Genomic DNA, 26,857 nt, shown 5'->3' on the forward strand with positions numbered 1-26,857 from the left:
CGAATTGAGAAATAAGGATCTTTGAGAATATCAGTAATCTGGAGATCGTGAACCATGAAGTGATGATCTCGTTATGGGCAGAGTGAACGAGCAGAGACACCGTCAGTACAACGTTTAATTAACAAAGCTGTAAACTCGATTCCTGCAACAATGCTTGGCCGTAACTGTTGGAATCTCTGTTTTTATACATCCGTACAACTTTGGTGTCGTCTCGGGTTGAATAAAATTAAAATAATAATCGCGTTAAAATGAAATGAAAACAGAAAGCTCGACTCGTTGAGAATAAATTGGCGAGAATAAGAAAAAAGCAAAAAAACAAAGTAAGCAGGGTTCTATTTATACCCGTAACTCCGTTGTATCGCTCAACAATCCAAAGGTATAATTAAAGTCTCATTCCTAACTTGAATCGCATAAAGGGGAGTTCGTGTGTGAAAACTTGAAAGCTCGCTTTTTAAGCTTGTACCTCGAGCAAAAAATTTACTTACGACATTTCCCTTCATTTTTTTTCTCTTTCTCTCTCTCTCTCTCTCACTTTCGGCTCGCGAAAGGTAAGAAGATTGTGTGCAGCTGACATGTTGTTTCACATTGCAAATTGAAAAGATCCTGATCTATTACTCCAGGACCGTGAATAATCGTCGTTGGTATAACTTATTTAAGCTATTACGCAAAATGTTTTAATGATTTTAGTACTTTAATGCCTGCATACGTCCAAGCGTAATCGCCGATCTGATTAGCATTATTATCTGACGACTGGTGGCAAATCGTTAACGAATATTTTTTATGGTCCCCAGGAGAGTCGTTAGAATTAATTGCAGGGACCACACGAGTAACGAACTGCAGAGCCATTGTGAGCGTTGTTGTCGAGCTCTGATAGAAGGGCTAGAAATACTTCAATTAAGCGTTTCTTTCATTTCCACCAGAGACCAACAATTCGAATACCATTTGATAAGATAAAGATCACCCTAACAACAATTCGATGATAAAATTTGGAGCGAAGAATCTAACATATGAAAATTCCAGTGACGCGGTGATGTTCTATTCATAGTGACCACTCTTTTCGCTGAGTTCTGAGTCCAGTCATAAAGCAATATTCTCACTTGTGTGGTAATGTCAAACTTTGGTAGGTTGACACTGTACATGCTGCCGGTAACTTGACACCGTTAAGTGATCTCGCCAGTGCAAACTGGAGTCGAGTTAAGGAGCGTGGGAGGTGAAATGTGGAAACCTACTTATGAGTTGGGTGTTCACATCGCTGGTAGACAAAAACGAAGTCGTAGTCCATTGACCACGGTATTATTACCGTCGAGTGGCAATCGTACTCTTCGGATATGACTCAAAATTACCTATACGCGATAACGTTTTTACTCTCGAAAGCTTCAAACCCGAGCTACAGGGGGCTCCTTACTTCGAACGAGTGTTTCTCGGCACGCTTTGACGCCATTGGTCTTTGCCAGATGAGTGGGGAACGCTGATTCTTCACTGGGGATACAAGAGATGATATTACGCATAGCGTTTATTCGTGAGTTGGTCAGTGGGACTTGATCATGGAACTTGAAGCCCCGAATCGTATAATGTTTTTATTATATCGTTGTTAACAACATTAAAACAGGAACACTGAGGAAGAGATACGACGAGCATATATCTACATCATACTTGCACATTTGCCTTGCAAAAAAATTTGATCAGTTCGCTATCAACGAGCTTAAGAAGAATACCAAGTAGGTATTATAATCTATGCCTGATATGCGCCAAGTTATTTTTTTCACGCGTTCATTAATGTGACGTACTCCGGTCATTTTCAATAGTAGTGCAACATTTATTCTCGGTAGGTTTACGTACCTTACGATCGCAGCAATAGACGATTCAATTTGAATTCAATATTGGCGCGAAAAACATAACTATTATAAATCGTATTTTTTGACAATTGATTGGTACAATAACAAAAATCAAAACGAATGGTTTTTAACGATTGGTCATTAATACGCAATGAGTTATCAAATTGCTGGTTGTTACAAGGCTCGGTATAACACAGTGTTATATCAACTGTGATAAGTAAAACAGTTTGATGACTTCGATGAAACGTTAAATGAGGAGTCATTAACCTGAATATTTAAATAGCAGCTGAGGTGCATTAAGTATTCATTTTTAAAACTATCTGAGTAAGAAATAAATCTCATCGATGAGACGTATTACAGCAATGCAATTTTTATATAGAGTCATAGTACACGCATTGCAATACGTCCTATTAATACATCATAGTTCACCTTGTACCTTTAAATTAACTTCAAGGACAAACTAGCGTCGGTCACCCAACGTATTTGACTATTCGTTAGCCTGTCTATCTCCTAGTTCCCGTCCACTTCTAGTATATTTCGACAGTTTGATATTTACGCAAGTTGACGGAATAGACGCGGATTCTACGTGTGCAACGCTTGCACGACTAGCGATTGAACATGCTTTGATCTTACCTCTTTCGTGGGAATTGTGTACACGATTGGGATTGCTGGTAACTCGTGAATTTCAGTAAAGAATAATAGAAAAAAAAAAAACAAAATGCTTCCGCCAACATACGTCGAGGGATTCCATGACTTGGAAGCGGTTAACAAGATGGAATACAGACCCCTTGGAAACACGGGACTGTTGGTCAGCAAGCTATCTTTCGGTGGCGGTGCGCTCGGCTGTCATTACGGGTAAATATTTATTGTTTGCCGGTATAATATAGCATTTTATTACCTGTGCGCATATTGCGTCGACCGCAAGGCGATCAAATATAGACACGGGCATGTAAATGTACCATATGTCCAATGTGATCCTTCAAGGTCTTGTCTGATCTTATATCCCTCATCTAAAGAATAGTGGGAGACATGAAACAACCGATGATTTGAGACAGTGTCAAACCATGAACAGTTCACTCGCCTTTAACGAGCTCGTATTATTATGATAAGATAACGATATGATAAGAAACTTTAAGAGCACCTCCAAGCTACGCGTTGGTATCAGACCCAACTTTCCAAACATAAGTTCAACTGTACAATATCTCACAGCGCAATATGTTATCAAAGATTCATCTTCCCTACTACAACACACCGCTCATGTGCAACGATGCACTGCGCACTCACGCATGTGATGATCACGCGGTGATTCAGCAATGACGTTGCATGACCATAAACATGAAATAACAGTGTTTCCTGACCAAATTGTATCTTGACACTTAATAGCCGAAAAGTCATGAATCAAATTCATTTCAACGAAAGTCAGACCGGTTAACGTGACATTCAGTCATACATTCGAAGCTTTCGATGATTGAAGTTCCGTCGAGTGGAGATCAGCAGAAAACCAACGATGCACCAAATCCCTCATTCAAGCATATTCTAAAGCAGTATTAGACTTTGCATGAGGATGAAGTTGATAACGTTAATGTAACGATGGACATTTAGGAAAAATCGTTAATTTGCACCTTTGGGAAAATCTGAAATTCAGTAAACCATGATAAAGTAAACATACTCTTATATCGAAAAGCCAACTCCTTCGAAGTCATTCTAAAATTACGCCATAATAATTTTTTCCCTGATAATTCGTTACGTTAACGTGACAAACTGCAGCCTCGTGATTTGGCTGAGTAACGACGATTCTACAGCAAAATTTTCTTTTTTTGCGTTAACAGTAAATACAATGAAGAAGAAGCTATAGCGGCGGTGAGGGAGGCTTTTAGGAAAGGTGTAAACTACATCGATACTGCACCATGGTACGGTCAGGGTCAATCCGAGAGAGTGATTGGCAAGGTGTGTACGTTAATCAGAATTTAGTCATGGGGTGAATGTCTTTAATATTATTTCAAATTCTGATAAAAGGCTCTGAAAGGGATTCCGCGGCAAGCCTATTACGTGGCAACCAAAGTGGGAAGATACGAACTAGACTATGAGAAGATGTTCGACTTCTCTATCGAGAAAACCAGGAAAAGTTTTCGCAAAAGCCTAGAGCTACTCGGGGTGGATTACGTCGATGTGATTCAAGTAAGACTCCAAGAAGACTTGGACAGTTTTGTCATGTTCATCGTTTTACATGTCTTATTGTTAATTATGCAGGTACACGACATTGAGTTCGCACCGTCGCTGGACATCGTTCTGTCGCAAACTTTACCAGAACTTTCTAGACAAGTAGCGGACGGAAAGGCGAAATACATCGGGATTACCGGGTACCCGGTTTCGATCCTGAAGGAATGCATCGAGAAAAGCAACATCAAAATACAGTGTATACTGAGCTATGCGCGACTAACTATGATCGACGATACTCTTCTGAGTTACATACCCTTCTTCAAGGTATAATAATCGATACGAAATAATAGGCGATTATATCGACCATTAGCATTCGATGCACTCACAAGCGTCTCTTATTCCAATAGGAACGCAACATCGGAATAATCAATGCCGCCGCCCCAGCTTTGGGTTTACTGACAAGCCAAGGTCCACCCGATTGGCACCCAGCTTCGGAGGATACTAAGAAAATCTGCTCAGAGGCCGCACAATATTGCAAAGTGTGATGTGACATACAGTAAATAAGTTTGATTTTGTTTTTCATCAGTTATGCAAAGCAATGATTCCAATCCACAGGGCCACAACGTCGAATTGGGTAAACTCGCGGTCTGGTATTCTATGCAGTACGAGGATGTAACCACAAACTTAATCGGCATGCAAAGTCTAAAACTTGTGCACTCGAATGTTGATGTTATGATAAACGGTATAACGGAAAGTGAAAAACAAGTTTTATCTGCGATAAAGGATAAGTAAGTATGAATAGAAAGTTTTCGTCTCTTGAGCACCCGATGTAAGAATGTATGTAGATGAACGTTTACATAGTGGAATCTTACGCTTCTGATAGGAAGCCACGCAAGACGGTCAAAGCCGTCTAATAAATGATATGCGGATGTGCAGTATCATTAGTTACGAGAAAATTCATTGTTGGAGATGTAAATTTGAAAAACTGGTGATTTCGAAAAAGGATGGTTAGGTGGTCTAGTGGAGTAAGGCTCCGGTCAAGCATCTCTAGATATTAGGTTCGATTCCTGGCTCCGTCATTAATTTTTCGAAATCACCAGTTTTTCAAATTTATATCTCCGATAAGTAAGTATACTCGAACATCGTCCAAATCCTAAGCATACTCGGCATATTTGTTTCAAGCAATGTCAAGCAATAAGGACAACCAATATCTGCCACATTTGTTAAATCTACAACCAGCAGAATCCTCAAAAAAACCCTCTAATCATTATTTAGATGTCTTATCTGATAATCTCGTTCAAATATTGATAGGAACTTTGAACGAGAAATGATATGTAAAGTACATTTTCTACTTTCGAGAAACATGGTATTAAATCCCTGTTTTTGTTATAGATACCTTTCGAAATTGAAAGTGAAGCATTGGGAAGGATTCGAAATAGACAATTACTGGAAGGCGATGAAAAAGTAGAAAAATATATTGCTTCAAGTATGGGCACGTTGGTTATCGACACATAAAGGCTCTGTATACAAGACTGGTAACGCGGAATCATTATTGTCGGCCTTAAACTATGTATTTTTACATCAAAGAATGTACATTGTTATTACGTATGAAAATGTAAAAATGTAACTATGCGCCTTAGTCGCCAATAACTGACACGGTTTCCTCACAAGATCAAAGCGGTTGAAAACCATGAGAATACTGTGATCACAAACTAGCTGTAACTAATAGCTCAATATATATGCCCTCGTACAACTACACGATTGTAAGAGATTCATTAGGGACGAAAATATAATACCCATGTTATAAATTGTTTGTTTCAAAAACGGCTCAAGTGACAATGAATACTTTTTTTCCTGTTCTTAGTCTCTTGGGAGACAAGTCTATAAATTGTAAGAACCTTACACATTTGCAATGGCTCCTATGTAAACCTAAGCAGATTATGTTTTTGGCATAGCCGCCTGAACTGTTCTCTGCTCGTAGTTACATAGTCTGCTAACACTATGTAATTATTAAAATAATACTATGATCAGAGGCTGGACACAAAGGTGAATGCTGGTGGTACGTTAAGGGAATGTAAATGTTCATCACAGGAATTAAGACTCGATTGGTGAGTCCAGTTGCAAAAATAACATTTGAACAGTGCAACAGTTTGCAGAACATTTGAAATCGGTATGTCGACCTGGTGCTCACCAACTTGTACCATTTGATAAATGCTTAACATATTTGAAGGTATTAGTATCAGGCTTCCATACGTCACACTCTGTTTTCCATAATGATTTGGCTAACTACACATAAAGGATCTTGCGTGCGATTTGGGAGGAATGACAATCTCTCTCTCCAATGGCTTTATCTGGTAAGTTAACTCGTACATGAGAACAGTGACCAAAGATCCAACGATTTGCTTATGATACATTTGCCTGAGTTCAAACCCTCTGTTAAAGCACAATTCTCTTCCGCCTTCCGTGTATTCAGAAGCTACAGTTTCCACTGAGCCGTATCTCTGATCGATCGCAAACTGAATCGCGACATTCAAAAGACATGCGCCAATTCCTTTTCTCTGGTAGTGCCGATCGACCGCTAGCCTCTTGATCCATGCTCCCTTGTCGACTCTCCGACTTTTTGTCAAGGCAATCATGCCTACCGTCTTCTTTGTCTGAGATGAAACATCGACGTTCGATTCACGGAACTGCTTCTCGGTCATTATCGAATATCGCACATCTTTCGGATTCCTCGTCATTAGGTACGGCTCGAATGCCTCTGCTACCCAGAAGCCACAAAATGCGTGGGATGTGTAGATCCTGTGATTAAAATATGACGTGAGATCAAACCCATGCGAATGGAATTTCGTACTTCCACGTACCTTGGGATATTTGATATTTCTTGATCAACTTCCATTGACTTAGTCACGAGGGACGCGTAGGTGAGGATGTAGATTAAAATGATCACGATTGGTACAACCATAATGCAGATTGTAAATGGAACACCAAAGAAAATGAACATTAGGGCGGCGCAGAGGATCATCATTTCGAACGTAACCTCTCTAAATACGTTCCCAAGGAATGCCGTGTTAAGGGACGACATTATACCGTCCTTTGCTATTTCACGGCATTTCAGTTCGTCGCTTGGTTTGTAACTACGAATCACTACTATGTGACTCATATTTTGACAATATAACCCTCCAAATTTTTATTCCACCACAATTCAATTACTTATGACTATTCGATCCTCCGTTGTTTAGTCCTTTCCATATGTCGATGGTTTTGACATAAGCCTCAGGTCTCGCTACCTTTTATTCTTCCTTATTTAACAATTCGACATGCATTGTACATATAACATACAAATACTTTAGTCATAGATTGTGGTCGAGATGCAATGCATGCGGCAGGTCAGGTCATGTTAGATCATGTTAGGTTAGGTTAATTTCTACGAAATGCATCGTTACGCAATACCAGCATAATCAATTGCCATACCGATAAAACGGATATTATAGGAGGCATGACGGAACTATCTAGCGTAAGGTACAATTGAATAATTTAAGAAATGAAAAGTCAAAGATAACAAATAATTTTCCACTCATGCGATTATCACTTGCGCTTTACTGTAAGAATCAGCTCAGCTTTGACTTGAAATCGGGAGTAAATTCGTTCTGGGATGACTGATTAAATGTAACATCTCTTTTGGAATCACCGAATAAATTTAATATTTGACTACTTTCGCGATGATTCGTATGGCGGCATGTTAGTTATCACGAAAACAAAAAATACTACCCACGGAAAATCGGTGACAACTTTTCTCCCCAGGAGTGGAATGAAACTGTAATTTAAAGGGGTGCCCTAGTCGATTTCGACGTTGACGTATACACCAAATATCAAAGTCCACGTATCTCAAATACAAAAAAGTGCTCAACAGTCCCATTTCATACATTATTCTGAACGAAAAAACTCCAAGTATTTTTACTTGATGCAAAAATAAAGAAATGGCATGAATTCTACGAATTTACTATTGCGATTTCACGATGAAATCATTGCATGATTTTTGCCTAAATTTGGTTCAACTGCTACTAGGAAACATTTAATGCACCCCCTTGGCATTCCATTCTGAATTGCAAGGAGAACCAGTTTCTGATCACCAGTCACGTCGGCTTATCATATTATATGTCTCACCGGTATCAAATGAAATTTTAATTTACCATACATGAATAATGAAGGATCCCAGTGCAAACGTGCGTCTCTTTACCTTGGACGAACCTTGAACGTGTCCTTGAACATGATTCTAATCGAGTCGAAAATTCATACAATCAAATAAAACCGCCATGAATCGAAAGCGGAAAATATCGAAGCGAAGAGAGCAAAAATTGATTAGGAATGGATCAAAACGTGATCTGTAGTATTGGCGCAATACCGATTTCAATCTTCTGCAGTTATCGTACTAACTTCTGGTACTTTGAATTTTTTCCGCCGCCCTTCAGCGCCTCTTAATGATACGTTGAAGTCCGTACAAGGCTAGCCGTCTTTAAAAACCATCATTTAACGATTGCTCTAGAGACTTTGACAATGAAACATTTTTTTAACCCAACTCATTTATTCTTAGACGACACATAAAAGTACAAAGTAAAAATTTTAGGTACAAATATGAGATCCCTGAAATGTGCTCGCTTATTTTTAGGCAATGTATAAAAATATAAAATACAACATATACTACAAAATCCCTGAAATGTGTGACAATTATGAAACAAAGTTATTGTCATTACGCACTACGCACGATAACTAATATATTAATAGTAGAAAAATTTAGTTCTAGAGTACATTACAGAATTCATTATGCTTTCGGCAAAGCATATATAGCTAAACCTTTGACTGGGCTGTAATTATTAAACTATTAAATTTATTTGGATTCGGGTTCTACCCTCAATGATAATCAGATCCCAGAAATTTCTGGAGAAAACTCTGAGATGTACAATACAACACACAATACAATTCTTAATTTCCAAATTATTGAATAAAAATTGAGCAATTATTTTCTGTAAACCTATGATGAACAAAAAATTGAAAAAAAAAACAAACAAAGAAATAACTAAAAGACACATATTCTCTTGATCTGATAATTTTCTGATATTAGTACAATTCATCCAAAAGCTTCCGATGAATGCTCTTTACAGCTTATCTCGGACTCTTCAGCAATTTGGGGAAATTATTAAACAGAAAATTCTTCTAATTACTCCTCTTACTCAAAGTCATTCTCGAATATATTTTGTGGTATCTCCACACCTTCAAACAACCGTAGAAAACAAGTACCGCCTTCCGAATTGTGAAAGTGTTCGTAAGGATCTGGTCCGCTTAAATGCTCTCCGCAAAGCCAGCAGAAGTGTGCTTGACAATGACCACAAGTCATCTTATTACATCCCTCAGTCTTAGTGATTCGCGCCAAACAATTTGGGCATGGTTTAGTATTTTCCTGTAATTACATGTATAATTCGTTACTTTGTTATACAAAGGAAAGAGATTGTAGAGGACTGCCAAAATCAATTTTGGTTGGCAGTTTGATCAAGAGTAAAGTACAATAAAAATTACCATCAAGTAGGAATTAGTAAGATGGTTTTCTACAACAATTTGTAGCTGTCTGCGTCCATATTTTTTTTCCAGCAGCTTTTTCTCTGCATGATTGGCAGTCTGATACTCGACGATGAGTTTCTGTTGTTCCTGAGAATTCATTGCGCAAGGAGCAACACCGTGATACACCTGCAATTAATAATTATCCTAGTGATAAAATATTGCCATTAGGAGAAAGGAATTGCACATCAAGTGTAAACAAAATAATAAGATACTTATTGAACCAATCATTTATCAAAGTGTAATCAAACCTGTCGTATTCAATTTTGTTATAAACTGTACCTTACGGCAAAAAGCGCAAAAATTATAAAAACAATTTGCACAAGTGGCCAGAGTGTCCTCTCCATCTCTAGTGACTGGATACTGACAGCTTGAACGTGGGCAGTAAATGATGTCGCTCATCGAGTCCAGGGTTACTTTTAGGAGCAGGCGTTCGTATCTCTCGTAAATCTCAGGAGAGACAAGTTCCTTAACTAGATCAGGCGTTATTTCTGTGTTGCATTTGTGTTCAGGACAACAGATGCTGTTAACTTTTCCCTCACTTATTCTTAAGCTGATATATTGCCTCATGCAATCTTTACAATAAATATGACCGCATTTCGTTATTTCTGAACAATGTCGACCGGAAATTTCGCTGAAGCAAATTTTGCATGTGTAAAAACTGCTGTGAAAGTGAATGCGATGACGACAAACGTCATACTTTATCAGATACGCTTTAGGGTTCATAAAAATGTGATCATTAAACGCTCTGGGATCAGATAGGCTAAGCAAATCAGAGTTTAAGTACTGTTTAGGCTCCTCAAAAGCTGTAAATATCAAAGATACGTCAAGACAATATCTAATATCCAAAAAGCTGAGGAGCTCAAACTTCAAAAAATTCATCCATATAAAGAGAATTTCATTTCCCTTATTCTCTAACCACAGCTCGTCAAGTTTTTGACAAACTCGTGAAGTTTCCCAGACGGGTAGCCAAGAGACAGAGAGTTTAAAACTTGGCGGATTTTCCGAGGGATAATTGGGGGGGAAAGTAACAAACAAATTTGCAGGCGGCAGGTATCGTACAAAAAATTTCAAGTAGGGCAACGACGGACACTTGCCCTGCACATTAAGATTCAAGTATTTCACTTTCAGTAGTTTTTCTGGCAGACTGAAGAGCCCGCTTAGCCTGCACTCTATTGCACTACCAGAATCCTCTTTTTTGATGCGAAAAAACTCCTCTGCTTCGTAGATCTCAGCGAGTGACGCGATCTCATCCTCCTGCCTGCCTTTGTCAGTTTCCTTAGGAATAAAATTACGGATTGACATGTTGTAAGAATAACGGTACGCGGATACATCGTTACAGGCAATCAAATTCGGGTTAATTCATATTGCGTAAATGTTGCGGTCTGAAGAATTTTTAAAAAAGTCGCCTACGTACCATGTTTCCTTTACCAGTTTGTTTACCAATACTAGACTTTCGCGCCACCGACGCCTCAACTGTTTTGCAATTGCCTGACCATGCCTGACTGTCCGCTTCCTGCGATTTCAAGGCCCACCACCGTTGACTGAAGATATCTAAAGACGGCTAGCTCTGGGTTAACATTTAAATGGTTTGCCGCGTCTAAGTAGGTTTGGGGGTAATTCTGCTTACCAACACCTACCGATTTGTCCTGCGGGATCTCAATGTAAAATCGAGTCGGTACAACAGAATACTGCAATTTTTTCCCCACCCTCCAAGACCTTTTACCAACGCCCAAAAGTCCATAAGGCCGCAATCCTTAGAAATTTATATACAATGCCATCACTATCCTACACTGCTATCCTATCATAATCAGAAGCCAGTATCAGTGTCAGTGGTCAGGAACGCTGAGGCCGCTCTATCAAAATAATAAACAAAAATGGCGGCAAACCGAGCGATAGTGAAGCTCGCCCATCACGAGCAACAAGAATTGTGCGTAACGAGACCTACGTACAGGCAAGGAAGAAAATTAACGGCTGTGAAGGTAGCAAAACGAAGATGTATCCTAAACAATATAAAAATCGGTTTACGCCCAGTTGTCGTTTGATTTACATCCGATAGGTTAGGTTAGGTTCAGTTTAATCATACACCGAATAATACTTTAGTTTTATTTCGAATTTATACAAGCTATGTCTCGACATTATGTTAAGAAATTTTGACGCTCCTTGGTTCGAGACGATCTAATCGAACTATGAAAAGATTAATATTGCTCCAGAGTATTACCTGATTATTCAATGCCATTTTTCGTATGTAATCTGCAATAGCTTGCGAAGAATTGAAATCAGGGATTGTTTCGTTCATCGCGTCGATGTGCCTCAATTATTATACAAGTCTATTGCTTATCTGTTGACCATATTGTTACTTGATATTTAGATGATCACATTTTATTTTTAAAAAAATTATGCCGCCAAATTTCCTTGACACCCTAGCTCTGTGTAAACAGGTATATACTGTAAACAACGAATCTCAGCATCTGATGATATGTGGTGTGCCTAAGCTACAGCTCAGTGAGGAGATAAGGAGGCTTGCATCTCCGTACGGAGATGTAAAAAAAGTCTCACTTGTCCCAGAGTATCCCACAGAAGAATTCACCGAGGCGTATCACGTGCATTATGGACGGATTCAAAGTGCCAGGTTTTTTAATGTTTATCCAAATCTATTTTGAGAATTGATTTGATCAAAGTTACACTTTGAACTTGTTCTTATTTTCTTATGATGGATCTTACGTTTATTTATTCTTTTGATTTCTTTGTCATGCAGAATAGCCAAGCGATTCATAGATGGTAAGAACTTCTACGGAGGGCTGCTGCATGTATTCTATGCGCCAGAATTAGAAAGTATCTCTGAAACAAGAGCCAAACTACTTCAACGACGAAGAGACATCGCTATCCGGATAAAGAGAAATCAGGAAGATCTAGCAAACCCAGAAACAGACTCATTCACCCCTAAGTATGGCAAATAATTTAGAGAAGTAGTAGAGCAAGAATACTTTTAGACAATCTCTCTATTACCGTAATTATTATTGTCAATAAAAACAGTGATTGGGAAAAAAAACTTGCGCATAGCATGCAAGTCTACCATATTTTATGCATTGAGTTTAATTACATCAAACATTAATTTTTCCACAGGAATCAGTACCATCGAAAGAAGAAAACACCTGCGCTGCCTCTGACCGAAGATCGCCTTAGTCAAATATATCCTGGAGAATCTCTAACATCAATATACGATGGGATTCCTCGGTCAATTGATCCGCGACCAGTCGCAGAACCAAGCATACCGCAAAACTGCCCATTGCCACACAGTAGTAAATCACTGCCTGACCAGGAACAGCTATTTGCGCCATATCAGCCAAACGATGCTGTTCTGATTGCCACTAGTACAAGGAGCTCGGGAAATATTTCCAGTAGATCAGCTACTGTAAAGCATAAAAACTACAAAGGCCAAAATATCAAGGAGAGAAGATTTGTTAAACTTACAAGACCGTATATAATAGACACACGGAATATGGCGAAGATAACAACCCCATCACAAAACAGTATTGAAGATAAAACAGTGTTTATCAATATCAAGAAGGTTGAAAGTAGCATTAAAATTAAACTATTGCCTGAAGAGCAGAAAAGTAAAAAACGGATTGTCTTGAAAAATCCGAAGTGAGTGAATTCTTTTTACCTGCTACTAACGAATATAAACAACGTTGAGGATCATAGGATTAATTTATTATGTTTTTTTAAAACTGTTGCAGTACAAGTAGCCTGCTGCAACCTAGTCCAGATCTCCAGTCTTCTATAAGTTCGGCAAAGTCCCAGATCAGAAAAGCGATGAAAAAAAATTAGGCACTATTGTGACGCACAAATATTTATCGATTTGCACAATAAGTTCGAAGGGTATAAAAATAGTTTATTTCAATTTAATAAATACACAGTTTATAGGACTTATTGTCAAATTCATTGAAGTTATTACCATCCTTATAATTAAAATACAATAATAAAATCTAAAACAATGAACTACACACACAAAGTTTTGTAATGGTTTTTAAGTCTATTTTTTCTTTAAATAAGGAAAGTAGAATCGGGATCCCACTGAGTACTGTTAAGTTTTGATTTTATTGAACGCGGCGGCGTGTTTTCCTGATGTAGTTTAGTAGACATGACTTTCCCTCGAAGTAGTTGCTGTGGGGATTTCATGGCCATGTTTTTCACCTTAACATGATTGTTCGATCGATTACCAAGAGGCGTGCGTACCTAAAAGCAGAATTCAATTTTAGAATCATGAATAATTTGAAGTTTAGTTTAGTACCTTTGGTGCTTGGTTAATGTTCTTCCCGTCGGGAGTGAATATCTTTTCCTGAAAGAAGACCTTGCTATCTATTTCGAGATTGTTATTTTTTCGACCTGCCATCTCCAGCCTCGTCACTTTAGGTTTTTCGGTTTCATCGAGTACATTTGTAGCTTGAGTTATCTTGGGTTTCATTATCTCATTGTCATCAAATTCTATCAGTACCTCTTCATTCGGTAGTGAATTTACATCAGTTTGTACTGGTGTTAGATCGTCGGGTACATTGCAGTTTTGGGTCTCCAAAACCTTAGAGGATATAGAGTCCATCCAAACAGAAACTCTTCTCTCAACTTCAGTAACTAACTTTTGTTTTTCATGGGCTTTTGTGGCGATAGATAAAACGCGATTAACGTTGTCTGCTGGACTATGTAGGTAATCCTCTGTTTCAGCCTGAGCTGGGCAAGAGACATCCTGATAATCGTCGATCACCTCGATACTAGAGCTTGAACTGGACGCCACAGGCAATGTATGTACGTCTTGTCCCAATTTAACATTTGGGTTGGGTATAACTGTGACTTCATCGCAATCTCCATAAATAGTTTCTATACTTGTGTCTGAACTGGTGCTGCCGGAATCACAAATATCCAAATTTTTTATTGACAAATGCAAGCTCGAAGCTGTGCATTGGTTCAACGCAATGTCTGGCAATGCAAGAACTTTTACTATGCGATCCTTCGAGGTAGTTTCACAGTAAGATAGTCTCGTCTGGCTTGGGATATTCATTTCTAAGTAACTATCACGCCTGTTAAGATTTTCAAATGATCGTGCCTTCAGACGTCTTATAGATTTAGGTGAAAGTATCGGAGTTCTGCTGAAGTCTGCGGCAGGTGACCTAGGATCGAGTCCAAAAATTCTGTAGCGTAATTCGTCGAGAAGTGTATCAGTATCCCGTGATTGCCTCGCAGCTAACGGGCTTTCAGCAACGACCTTTATAGTTGGTCGATTCATCTTATTGACATTTGGCGAGCCATTCTGAAATAGTGATATTTTAATTTAGTAATACATAGGATGAAAAATTCTAATTCGGTACTAAACATTTGTAATTTTTGGTTGTATTACCAAATCGGGGATGGACAGAATGCCAGTAGCTGGTGGCATTGTGGGAGAGCCTTTCCGAGGAGCATGTGTGGCAATATCATCAAAGTCAGTTTCTAGATATTGTTTTTTTTGCAAGTACGGTGGTATGGCACTAATCGGGCGTCTTTGTGTAGTCGGTGGTGTGTAAATGATCTTGAATGTCAAAATCACTAGAATTAGATACATATTCTGGCACTTTTAACAAATTTTTCGTCTCATTTCTCAAAAAAAGGTATCAAATGTATGTATAATCATGTGGACAAAACCTTATGACTGCGTCTATTACATCACTAAATGTGGCAAAGAATAGTTGATTATATGTCTCCGCCACATTAGTTACAAGATCATTTCTCATATATTATATCATACTTCAATTGGAGTGCGAGGAATACCAGCTGAAGCTGATCTCGGATCCATTGGTACTGTTTTTTTTACAGTTGCTGGAGTACAGGGGGCAGTTTCCTCTGAACATGTAGACTTGGCCTTTGACTCTGTTACTTCCTCTGCGTAGCGACCCAACAGTTTACTCGCAAAGTTCCCCATGCTTGCTTTGATTCTTACTTGAAAGTACCAATCATATTATGATTCACGGTCGTATTTTTTAAAGTTTTTCTTTCTAATGTCACATATTGGAAACAGTTGGAAGAAAGTAAACGAATTGTGTATTTACTTTTATGTAAAGGTCTGTCGAATTTTAGACAAGTGTTGGGTGAATAATAAATTTTTTGGAGTGTTGGATGAACTGTGACACAAAAATGACATCCAAAACGTTGTAACTTCAACGAGTTATTTGACAGTTTAACGAAAACTGAAAGTACCGTTGACTGAGAGGTCGATTTGTCAACGGTTTTTTGACGAATGCTTATGGAAGATATAATTACCTGAATGAAATAGAAAACTTTTAATTTCTGCGTGTTACTCTACTTCATACAGGTGAGAAAATCAAATGCCTAATTGCGGTCGTATTCCCTTCGTAGCCTCCGTAGAAGTTCAATAAACACTGAATTTAAAATATGCGTCCTTGGAAGCTACAGTCCTACAAGTCTTTCTTCACAACAGTTATTCTTCTTTGATTTAAATCTCCTAATGGCTGAAGTTAGAGCTAAATCCTACTGGCAACTTGTAACTGTTAAGTTCCCTAGTCTAAATTTCTCTAGAGTACTCGAGGGTATTTATTTTATTTTCGCAAATTAGTACGATTGTCATGCCATTTTGTAGTAAAAGGAAGTAAAAAAAAACACAGATGAATTTCCCGACTGCCCAAAAAATTTCTGAACACATATACTTTTGCTATTATTTGTAAATAAATATGAGTAATACGAATATCCAAGAGTACTCTAGTCGTCATCATAGTTCAGAACGTCAAATTCAAGATAGGCGAATGAAGTTGCGCACTCTTGAGCTTCCAAAAATCTCCTATAGGACGTTGTTCTGAACTTAATTCGGGTTCAAGCAGAAGGCCGAATAGCCTTCAAGGCCAGCATAAATTCGGGAAAATCCTAAAAAGTTCGACCGCGTAACCAACGTCCTTTTGCAGATATCAGCAATTATGACAAAATAATGATTCGGAGTATCACGAGTTTTATACATGTTTTACAACAGTGATTTGATACTCAATGTATGTCGGCGTGAAAGTGTATCTTTACTCCAGTGATCAATAGGAAGTAATTATTCCAAGTTCAAAAAGTCAGTTAACATGAAGCAGATATTATGCGGAAAATTTGGGTAAGAACAGCAGAATTGCCAAGAATTTAGGAATTTAACATATAAGCGCATTTCTCTTTTTTTGTTTCCTTCACTCCGACGGTTGTTCGTCACTAATCCTGTCATATGATCAGTTGCCCGTAAATTTCGTCCAGGCTGGAATAGGTTATGTCAAATACGCCCAAGCACCGATAGACAGTCTAATTTTCTGTATAAACGTACAATGTATTTATCGGCGAATGACTATTCCGGTGAATAAGATCTAAGTCATCAATTTTAAACTATCACGATTTCTAATTATCATAAATTCAGTTCTAAACTGAATCAGCTCGGTTCGCTCAGTTATAATTCGTTTTTATCAGTCGTTGTAAAACTTCCAAAGGTAAATTCGTTCGATTCCATTAACCCATTTCAGTGAAGATCTTAAATCTTCGATGTCCATCCCATCTTTAAATTCCTTCTATACTTCGTACCAAATTAATTCTGTTCGTTTCTAATGAAAGACTGATTCACTGTTCCAATTCTAACAAATCACTATTTCTTGTTCCTAATTTACAGCTACGGAATCCTCCTCGTAGCAAAATCCTCACGGCATCCCATATCTACAATAAGTTCCCGGAGTCTCATGTTCGGGAAGATCGCACGGATAAGCAGGCCACTGTTAGCTGCGCCACAGCCGCGATATTTGATCTATTCAAACCGTGGCTATGCCATGATTATCACTAAGGTTCTCAGAGGAGCTCTTAAACTTAGATACTTGGTGCTGGGAGGAGCCGTCGGCGGAGGCATTACTCTACAAAAGGTAACCAGAAACTAATTCCAGTCCACATTGATGCTCTCAATATTTCTAACAAACTGTTTATGGTATGGTATTAAGTCAAGATGAAGCAGATAGATATAGAACTGAGCCATATCAATGAAAATTATTAATGAACCACAGGGTCGGCTGGTGACATTATTTTTTCAAGTGTTTTAATGATTTCTTGTACCAAGTTATAACAAATGTTAAACATCCCCTTCATGAACTTTATAAATTGATGTTAATGATCAAGTATTTGCCAAATCTAATATTTCCACTCTGGTATCACAGAAATATGAACAATGGAAAGAAGGTCTTCCTGACATGACATGGGTGGACAGTCTCATGCCAACCGAACAACAGTGGCAAGACTTTCGTGGCTCGCTGTTAACAATGAAGGACAACATCTCGGAAAAAGTAGAAATCGGTGAGTCATTTCTCACATTTTCTGCGTACTTAAGTACCGTAGTTAAATTCCACATTCGTGTTCAATTAAAGAATAAAGATACGTCATCTTGACAATGACGTCATGTTTTCAAATTCTTGATCAGAAATAGCCCTGTTTGGTTAAAAATAATAAATTCTTAAACATAAATATGATGACAAGGGTGCTAAACCAAGACTAAATATGAACCCGATATAAAAAAAATAGACCCACGTATAAAGGAACTTGGAGAATCTAAGTACAGGGAATATAAGGACTGGTTTAACCAAAGGCTGGACGACGCTATCAAAGCAGCAGAGAGCCGACCAGATGCCCCAACGACTGAGAATCCAATGAAGAGTGAGTCCGTGCATTGGATTTCTTGTCCTAGGTCTTCCTGGCTCCTCTCCTCGTGTTTAATTCCAAAGCATCGCTTGTACCATCAAGAAATATTGAGTCTAAAAACTTAAGGCTCTTCGACTGGCTGGGCAGTTCATCAATCATTGCATGTCCGTAGACTAATCTCGTTATTTTTCGTTCACCCATTACATCGTCCATTACCAATCCAATTAACATCTATTTCTCTTTTAAGTTTGAACGCATTGTAACCATCACGAGTTTGCACAAGAGTATATCGTACTTGAGAATAATTCATTTACAATAGATAAGTAAATTGTTAGGACTAGAAATTTTGTCGTCATTAAGATAATCAGCTGGCTTGCAGTTCACTATTTGTTCACCCTATTTTTAACGAGGATTCAAAATTTTCGAATCGATTATGCTGTGACAGGCATTCGTTCGAGAAATGAGACATTGTTCTCAAACCTCTGAAAATGTCACGAATTAAGACATTTCCTGGTTTCAAATAGGACTGATTTGTTAATTCGTTCGTACCACTTGCCTCGGATATAATCTGCATTACTCATTAATTTATCGTTTCCTCTTTTCCATTCAGGTGTGTTCGAAGCAATCGCTGCGGTAGCAAACAAAGTTTATTCAGGTGTGTAAAAACTTGGCAATTTATCTATCTATTGTACATTGTTTATTTTCAACGTAAGATCTTATTGTCAATTCTGTGAATCTAATATTGCCTGTGAATTATTTCTTTTTATAGTGTTTTCAAGCACGGCAGAGTCGCACTACTTTAGAATGTTATTTCACCCATCAACATCGTATATTTTCTCAGCTCAACTGTGATTCCCCAAAGACTTACACCTATTTAAAGTACTCTTCTACCAACTTTTATAAAACCAGAGGTCGTTTTATCTTATGAACCAGGTCAAGACTTTTTCGCTTGAACAATTTACCAGATTCTAGGGTACCTACCAGTATAGAAGTTTCCTCAACTTTTTGATAGATGCCAATGTTATTCTATGCATCCAAAAAGTTGGCTTCTTTCCAAATTCACAGACTTCAACTTTTTTCTGTAATTTAGAAATATTCCATGTATGAACCAAAATCTTTAAATTGTCCCTAAAATAGTGCAACTCCAATGCCTATGCAATGATGTCATTTAAAATAAATATGATAATCCGCAAAACACTGGAGTCAATCGAATCTATTCATGCTCAATATGATAAATGTATTACAAAAAATTTCTCAGAGTATCCAGATTGTATACCCGAAGATTGGAACATTTTTTTGAATCACACTGCATACGTACGGAAAATTCTTATATTCTTTGAAACATTTTTCATGATTGCTGTATTCGCAAAATTTCTTTATTCGATATGCTCAAAAAAATATTTGTTCTATCAAAAGATGCCAAGGGAGAATTGTCGAAAAATTCTGTAGCATTTGCTCGTCCATTGATCAACGAAAATATCGAAGAGGAGCGAAGAAAAGCTCGTAAGTGTTCTTTGTGTATCTGAAATACCATCTTTATTCATTCTAATATTCATTTCCGTTATAATTCAAATCCTCATTTTTATTGGGATGTTAGAAACGTCACAGCAAAGGCTAGATGCAATGCAGGAAGAGGTAATGCAGATACAGCTCAAGTATCAACGTGAACTAGAGAGGCTCGAGCGGGAAAACAAAGAGCTACGCAAACAAATGTTACTGCGCGGAAATCAAAAGCTCAACAATCGCAAAATCAAGGTAATCAATTAATATTGATGGAACCAGAGAACGGGGCAGGAAAAAATGAGCCGTTCGGTTTTTGTTCATCTTTTGTTAACATTGTTGATACCTTTCAGAAGTCACTGATTGACATGTACAGTGATGTTCTTGATGAGCTCAGTGATTATGACAGCACATACTCAACTGCCGATCATCTGCCCAGAGTTGTAGTAGTCGGTGATCAGAGTTCAGGAAAAACATCCGTTCTAGAAATGATAGCGCAGGCGCGGATTTTCCCCAGGTGCTTCTAAACTAACAATTTCTGATTTAAACGTTGCGAAGTTTGTAACAGCATGCCATTTAAATTAAGTGAAAACATGAAAGTATATTAATTCAAAGCAACTTTCATTTAAGTAGTTGTTTATTACTTGTCAAACAGAGGTGGTGGCGAAATGATGACAAGAGCGCCGGTTAAAGTGACTCTAAGCGAAGGTCCTTACCATATAGCACAATTCAAAGATAGTTCTAGGGAATTTGACTTGACCAAAGAGTCCGAATTAGCTGAGCTAAGAAAAGAAGTGGAACTGCGTATGAAAAACAGCGTGAAAAATGGGAAGACAGTCAGTCATGACGTTATTTCAATGACTGTAAAGGGACCTGGTCTTCAGCGCATGGTGCTAGTTGATTTGCCTGGAATCATTAGCGTAAGAATGACATTTTATCTCAATAATAGCATGAATATTTATCGAGACAATTACGCCGTCTCAGTTCACTTGGGATTCCGGATTAATTCTCCATTCAAGGCGAAAAATAATCAATTATTAACCCGGAAATATTCTATACTTTGCAACAGACAGTCACGGTCGACATGTCGGAAGATACTCGAGATTCAATTCGCCAAATGACCCAACAGTACATGAGCAATCCGAATGCCATTATACTTTGCATACAAGATGGTGCTGTTGATGCAGAGAGAAGCAATGTCACAGATCTCGTATCGCAAATGGATCCTACAGGAAAGAGAACTATCTTCGTTCTCACAAAGGCAAGCTTCTATTATTCTGAACTCTGTATGGCAAAAATTAATTGCTCGTTGCTCGAAATTAGTGACCCAACGTTCAAACTTTACTTGTTTCAATCGAAATAATCGAATTCACTGTTGCAGGTCGATTTGGCGGAAGAAAATTTGACAAATCCAGATAGACTCCGAAAGATTTTGGCTGGAAAACTGTTTCCCATGAAGGCGTTGGGATACTTTGCTGTTGTGACTGGCCGTGGCCGACAAGACGACACCATACAGACCATCAAAGATTACGAGGAACGATTTTTCAGAAACTCCAAGCTCTTTAAGTAAGTTTATCAGTACACGAAAAAAAAGCTAGAAATCAAAATAAATCTTTAACTCACCATCTGATTTCTAAGGTATCAACGTTTTCAACCTATGTAATAAATTTGATATTTACCTAACAGAGACGGTTTAGCGATGTCTGGTCAAGTGACTACCAGAAATCTAAGCTTGGCAGTGGCCGAGTGCTTCTGGAAAATGGTTAGAGAAACAGTGGAACAACAGGCCGATGCCTTCAAAGCCACTAGATTTAATTTAGAAACTGAATGGAAGAACAATTTCCCCAGGTAATGTGAAAAAGAAAATATATAGAGAGCATTCAGAACAAGGTCGAGTCTATATTAAAATTATTGATATCATTCATGGTTATCAGATTGCGAGAGCTCGACAGAGATGAACTGTTCGAGAAAGCACGGGGTGAAATCTTAGATGAGATAGTAAATCTGTCTCAAGTGTCTCCGAGGCATTGGGAAGAAGTCCTGATGTCTTGTCTTTGGGAAAAGGTCAGCATGCACGTTTTCGAAAACATCTACATGCCCGCAGCCCAGACCGGGAATCCAGGTTCGAAAAACTTCTCCTTCTGTGGGGTGAAGAGATTTGAAAAATTTGTGAATGTTATAACCAAATAACTTCTTTGATTATAGGGACTTTCAACACGACTGTTGATATAAAGCTCAGACAATGGGCTGAGCAGCAGTTACCTGCGCGAAGCGTTGAATGTGGCTGGGAAAGCTTGCAGCACGAGTTCTACCACTTCATGAACCAGGCAAAGCTTAGCCCTGACCATGACGACATATTTGATAATTTGAAGAATACGGTTGTCACTGAGGCGATGCAGAGGCATTCCTGGGAGGACAAGGTACTGTGAAACTTTTTTTCAATATGCCGTTTCACGATACTGAATGTGATAGAGTGCCGAAAATGTAGGTATAGTAAAAAAAAAAATACCTTAAGACACAGCAAACTTATATTTTATTTCACTTTTCAGGCATCCGAAATGCTACGCGTTATCCAGTTGAATACTCTCGAGGATCGGAGTGTAAATGACAAACGAGATTGGGACCAAGCAGTCAAATTTTTAGAGACGTCAGTGAAAGAAAAATTACAAAGCACTGAACATATTTTAAATGACATGCTCGGCCCTGGACGAAAAGAACGCTGGTTGTACTGGCAGAGCCAAACAGAAGAACAGCAGAAACGAACATCCGTTAAGAATGAGCTGGATAAGATTCTTTATTCGGACAAGGTAACCGGATCGTTTAAATCTTCAGTTAAAGCAAAGTCTAATATCTGATGATATTGGGACCAAGAGCTATTTAGTTTATTTTTCGATATCTGTTTGGATTGAGATTATTGCATATTTAAAATTCGCACTTGGTAAACAAATTTTTCTGCTATTTCCAGAAGCACACACCGACCTTGACGCAGGACGAGTTGACGGCAGTGAGGAAAAACTTGCAACGTAACGGCATTGAGGTGGATAATGAGTTCATCAGGGAAACGTGGCATCCTGTCTATAGAAGATTCTTCCTACAGCAAAGCTTGGCAAGAGCTTACGATTGTAGAAAGGGATACTATCTCTACCATACGGGTCACGAGAACGAAGTGCGTGCCAAATACGTGACAATTGACATATACCAATGCAATACCTTCTTTTTCAATTGATTCTTGGCCATGTTGAGTTGATGCTTAAAGGTATTTTTGCCATTAATAGGTGGAGTGCAACGATGTGGTGCTGTTTTGGCGCATACAACAGATGCTGAAGGTGACTGCTAACGCGCTTAGGCAACAAGTGATGAACCGAGAAGCGCGTAGATTGGACAAAGAAATCAAAGACGTACTCGAAGATTATAGCCAAGATGCTGAGATAAAGCAAAAACTTTTGACCGGAAGACGTGTTACTCTGGCGGAAGAATTAAGTATGTTTCTAATTCGCTGTTGGGCGGTGATTGTAATACATGTTTTTGTAATATTTTCACCGTGTATATTTTAAATTCTTTTCAGAGCGAGTGCGACAGATCCAAGAGAAGCTAGAGGAGTTTATACAGGCTTTGAACAAGGAGAAGTGAAAGGATTAGGCTAAGAAGCGAGTGAAATTGAACCAACGATAATCCGAAGTTGTGAAACGCGTTCAACGACGCTCGAGAAGACTTTGACAATTGTGTGCGTGCTTAGAGTCTAGTATAATTATATCAATTGCGGTAATTTGACCGTTCTCGAAGCGCTCACTGAATGAGAAGCGCGTGTGGATATCTGTATCTTCGGGCGAGGTGGCGTCGCTATCATTTTTCCACCGAATTCCAAGCTTTCATCTAACTGGAGCATGCCGGTGTTTTCTCGATATGAATGACTTCGCCTGATGCCTGACAATACGCGACAAAAACCGGACTGGAACGAAGAGATTTTCGCTCATTACAATTGCCGGGATGGTGTAAAAAAAGTCTAAAATTAATTTAACCGATATCGAGAATAGCTAGGAAAATACGTGGTTACCGAACAGGCTGCGCGATGTACACAGGTCGTCTAATATGATAATAAAATATCTTAAATTATTCAATTACAGTGAAGCTTTACCGTTTTCAGGTATGAGTTTGTTGTCGCTGTATCACCTAGATCACTAGATACGCTAATAAATCATGTTTCTCATTCTACTTGACGTAAAATTAATGCTTCGTAATCAACTAATCGGATTGATTAAATCAACGAATGGTTGATTGAAAAAAGCAGCAATTTGTTTCTAAAGAAATTGTGTCCATGCGATAAACGTGTAATAACAGTAATCAGTGCGCTGGGACTTTTTGAATTACTGAAATTTACAAGTGATAACTGTAGTTCAACATAGTTTTTAATCTTTAAATAGTCTCCCCAGAAAAGTAGAAATTAAAATGCTCAACGTTATCTTTTTTTTACGCGTAGCAAAAACTGGCGTATCTTTTCAACTTGGGAGTTTGCAAATTGAGTTCGACCGATAAATAAACCTCGACAGTATAACGCACACTTATGCAAAAAAAAACTGCAAAATGCTTTCAAGCACTTTTCGACAAGCGCTTCATATTCCGCCGCTCGTCTACTCTCGTAGTACCTCAAACAAACCCTTGTCTTCTGATCCAGTTTACTTCCTCGTAACTCGGGGCGAAGTCTCGCAAGCTTATGTGATGTCTAGTAAAAATGTCTAGTAAAAATATAACTGATACTGCCATAGTTTGAAGAATAATCGACAATATCTAATCGAGTCTAAACTCGGCTTTTCCTTCCTTTCGTATTTGTAACTATTTTTAGTTTTAAAAATTCATTTGATGGGTTAAGTATGCAACATTTGGAAAATTGGCGATCTCTCAAGCGCTGTTCGAAATCCAGTTTCTTAAAATCGAAATCGGATATGCAAGTTGTGGCTTGAGACTAGCCTTAGCAGTCTAAAGTAACAGATCTAATGCGGCAGGGACGAGGGGATATAGAAATATGTAGAATGAATTCGCGTTAAATTTTACATCGCAGCTCCAGATCGATGGGGAGCAATGTGGGTGCTACCCCAGACAGTGGCGGAGAATGAAAGTAATTTTCTTTTTTTTTTTGCTTCCGTCGAGGCGATAATTCCGAGGCGATTTGGGTCAGAATTTACGAGGTAGTTATGGATTTCATTTCACCGAGCAGACAGCGGCGACCGTTGAGCCCGAGATGGTATATGGAGATGGTATTACGAGCTCCACAGTCACGTAAATTCGTTTCGCACCACACCCCACTTCAGCACATCGACACTTGGTTCTTCGTGCAAATTTCGTTGAAAGGCTTCCCATGGCGGCTCGACGCGTGCAGTAACTCATCGTCCTTCGTCGTAGTAACGAATGAGAAATTCAGAGTATCATCAACGAGCTGACTTTAGTATGAATAATACTGTCAAAACCAATTGCCACGTTGTCGTTGTCAACTGGATGTATGAAAAATTATGCGTTATTTCAACGGAAGTGGAAAAAAAGAATCGGTATTCCCTGCGGCATGAATATTCCCGGATTCAAATCCAAATTCTTAGACATAAGTATCGTATCTGTAACTGTACGGCCGTAAAGGGAGCCTGATGAAGCGACGAAGCGAGGGTAGTCACTGCTGTGAATGATCAATTCCCTTGCGGGTATAAAAATGAGGTGAGGGATCTCGTAAAGGACGAGACCAAGAGCGTACAAAGCAAAGAGACATTGCGTGTATATTTATGTTCTAAATCGCAAATCAAAGAAGAATATCCGTAACTAGTTGATGAAAGGAATTTCAAAGAATGTTTGAAAATATCTGCGTTTTGCATATGGACTGAAAAAGACACAATCAATCAGATATCAGAAGTGATGAACTTGCGTATACATTATATAGATCGAAAACGAGATAAATTATACAGAAATTTAAAATATGGCGAGAATAATTTTGCATTATTCGTTTCATAAGAAAGTAGTGAAGGAAGCGCCTGGAAGCCAACAACCTGAATTTTGTGGATGCAACAGTCTTGCATGAAATAAGGCGACGTTTGCTGCTGTAATTGCCTGCCCTTAGGCGCTCGAATGCGCGTTATTACCTGTGCCTTACTCGTACGGTAGCCTTCTACTTTTCGACGCGATAACGGATGCGTCTTACCATAACGCCGCTTACTACTTTCGCACTGAACTTCGAACCTGCCGTACTTGTACCGTGTATTACCACTTTCCGCTCTCGCCAGACGCCTAATCGCTTGATTGTCCGACTACTTCCCGTTTTTCCACTAGTTTAGGCATCTTGGCCTGTGACAACCGTGGCAAAGCCCACGAATCATCGATCATCACCTTATCGAGCGTCGAGATCGGAGGGCTGAGCGCGTCGGAATGACGATTCAAGAGCGACCAGGCGTCTTTCCGGGCGATTATCGCTTTTCCTGAACTTTGAATCCTACTCCTGTTTGTGGCATTTCGCTGGCAGCTGATCGCCATCGACCATTATTCTTTCTCAACGCCGGCGTTTCGGCGCACGTGCCTCTCACGTGCGATACTAGGCACATAAGCATCACCGATACATACGGCGGATGCTCGATACAGACGCGACTATCCCCTCGATCACCCCCTAGGGACTCCCTAGGGTGACATAACTAGTACAGAACTTAAAGAAGGTCCAGAGAGCCGGGAAGAGAATAGAGAAACATGAATCGTAGAAAGTTTAAAAATGTGAATAATGAATTCAGCGCATGATCTCCACCAGGCAACTTGATAGGTCAGGCAATCATGACGTCAACCAGGTAATTTGACCGTCGAAACGGTACAGGATATTTTAGTTTTCATAAATCTTATACATTTTTCTGACGAAATCAAGCTGGTACACAAAAATTCTGTTCACCTCAATAATAAACAGACGCATTTGAAAGTAGTACAGATATGCGGAACAAATATTGAAGTAAAAAAATGTTGTGGTTTGTGGTTTTTTTTTTTTCTTAGTTTTATTTTTCTTTACTTATACGAGCACCCGCAACGATGTTATAAAACGTGTTTCGCTTCAGCGG

At 38.7% G+C, this 26,857-nt stretch overlaps 6 protein-coding genes across 12 annotated transcripts; 3 read left to right on the forward strand and 3 right to left on the reverse strand.

Moving 5' to 3' along the window:
• The first annotated feature begins 1,509 nt into the window (after positions 1-1,509).
• Positions 1,510-5,803, forward strand: LOC124216119 (uncharacterized). Of its 3 annotated transcripts, none has more exons than XM_046620272.2 (8): positions 1,510-1,718; positions 2,380-2,690; positions 3,665-3,782; positions 3,852-4,013; positions 4,086-4,319; positions 4,403-4,534; positions 4,611-4,783; positions 5,388-5,803. In XM_046620272.2, the coding sequence occupies exons 2-8, from the start codon at positions 2,554-2,556 to the stop codon at positions 5,461-5,463; spliced, it is 1,032 nt and encodes a 343-aa protein (XP_046476228.1). In that variant the 5' UTR covers positions 1,510-1,718; positions 2,380-2,553; the 3' UTR covers positions 5,464-5,803. The 3 variants fall into 3 exon arrangements, with proteins under 3 accessions (XP_046476228.1, XP_046476227.1, XP_046476229.1); XM_046620271.2 differs by having other exon boundaries at positions 2,525-2,690; XM_046620273.1 differs by lacking the exon at positions 2,380-2,690 and having other exon boundaries at positions 1,576-1,718.
• LOC124216120 (probable N-acetyltransferase 8B) lies at positions 5,449-7,386 on the reverse strand. Its single transcript, XM_046620274.2, has 2 exons — positions 6,857-7,386; positions 5,449-6,794 (listed from the first exon to the last, which is right to left on the reverse strand). The coding sequence occupies exons 1-2, from the start codon at positions 7,153-7,155 to the stop codon at positions 6,278-6,280; spliced, it is 816 nt and encodes a 271-aa protein (XP_046476230.1). The 5' UTR covers positions 7,156-7,386; the 3' UTR covers positions 5,449-6,277.
• A 1,186-nt stretch (positions 7,387-8,572) lies between these two features.
• Positions 8,573-11,174, reverse strand: LOC124216117 (E3 ubiquitin-protein ligase RNF14-like). The gene is made up of 4 exons (XM_046620267.1): positions 11,023-11,174; positions 9,888-10,883; positions 9,567-9,734; positions 8,573-9,450 (listed from the first exon to the last, which is right to left on the reverse strand). Exons 1-4 carry the CDS (start codon positions 11,023-11,025, stop codon positions 9,220-9,222), a joined length of 1,398 nt encoding a protein of 465 aa, XP_046476223.1. The 5' UTR covers positions 11,026-11,174; the 3' UTR covers positions 8,573-9,219.
• Positions 11,175-11,298: 124 nt separating this feature from the next.
• On the forward strand, positions 11,299-13,562 carry LOC124216118 (RNA-binding protein 48). 2 transcript variants are annotated; one of them, XM_046620269.2, is made up of 5 exons: positions 11,299-11,587; positions 12,047-12,237; positions 12,364-12,552; positions 12,732-13,253; positions 13,346-13,562. In XM_046620269.2, exons 1-5 carry the CDS (start codon positions 11,483-11,485, stop codon positions 13,434-13,436), a joined length of 1,098 nt encoding a protein of 365 aa, XP_046476225.1. In that variant the 5' UTR covers positions 11,299-11,482; the 3' UTR covers positions 13,437-13,562. The 2 variants fall into 2 exon arrangements, with proteins under 2 accessions (XP_046476225.1, XP_046476226.1); XM_046620270.2 differs by having other exon boundaries at positions 11,325-11,603.
• LOC124216116 (uncharacterized) lies at positions 13,527-16,092 on the reverse strand. 3 transcript variants are annotated; one of them, XM_046620266.2, is made up of 5 exons: positions 15,897-16,092; positions 15,385-15,571; positions 14,998-15,168; positions 13,900-14,910; positions 13,527-13,844 (listed from the first exon to the last, which is right to left on the reverse strand). In XM_046620266.2, the coding sequence occupies exons 2-5, from the start codon at positions 15,556-15,558 to the stop codon at positions 13,653-13,655; spliced, it is 1,548 nt and encodes a 515-aa protein (XP_046476222.1). In that variant the 5' UTR covers positions 15,559-15,571; positions 15,897-16,092; the 3' UTR covers positions 13,527-13,652. The 3 variants fall into 3 exon arrangements, with proteins under 3 accessions (XP_046476222.1, XP_046476219.1, XP_068991130.1); XM_046620263.2 differs by having other exon boundaries at positions 15,385-15,575; XM_069135029.1 differs by lacking the exon at positions 15,897-16,092 and adding an exon at positions 15,686-15,865 and having other exon boundaries at positions 15,385-15,575.
• A 363-nt stretch (positions 16,093-16,455) lies between these two features.
• On the forward strand, positions 16,456-23,999 carry Opa1 (Opa1 mitochondrial dynamin like GTPase). Of its 2 annotated transcripts, XM_046621149.2 has the most exons (18): positions 16,456-16,740; positions 17,278-17,521; positions 17,810-17,945; positions 18,171-18,302; positions 18,898-18,942; positions 19,704-19,790; positions 19,885-20,042; positions 20,141-20,304; positions 20,443-20,707; positions 20,857-21,048; positions 21,169-21,353; positions 21,474-21,635; positions 21,722-21,909; positions 21,993-22,207; positions 22,337-22,594; positions 22,753-22,953; positions 23,063-23,267; positions 23,353-23,999. In XM_046621149.2, the coding sequence occupies exons 1-18, from the start codon at positions 16,712-16,714 to the stop codon at positions 23,415-23,417; spliced, it is 2,931 nt and encodes a 976-aa protein (XP_046477105.1). In that variant the 5' UTR covers positions 16,456-16,711; the 3' UTR covers positions 23,418-23,999. The 2 variants fall into 2 exon arrangements, with proteins under 2 accessions (XP_046477105.1, XP_046477106.1); XM_046621150.2 differs by lacking the exon at positions 18,898-18,942.
• Positions 24,000-26,857: the final 2,858 nt, after the last annotated feature.

The sequence above is a fragment of the Neodiprion pinetum genome, chromosome 4 (genome assembly GCF_021155775.2).
Source record: "Neodiprion pinetum isolate iyNeoPine1 chromosome 4, iyNeoPine1.2, whole genome shotgun sequence".
NCBI classification, from domain to species: domain Eukaryota; kingdom Metazoa; phylum Arthropoda; class Insecta; order Hymenoptera; family Diprionidae; genus Neodiprion; species Neodiprion pinetum.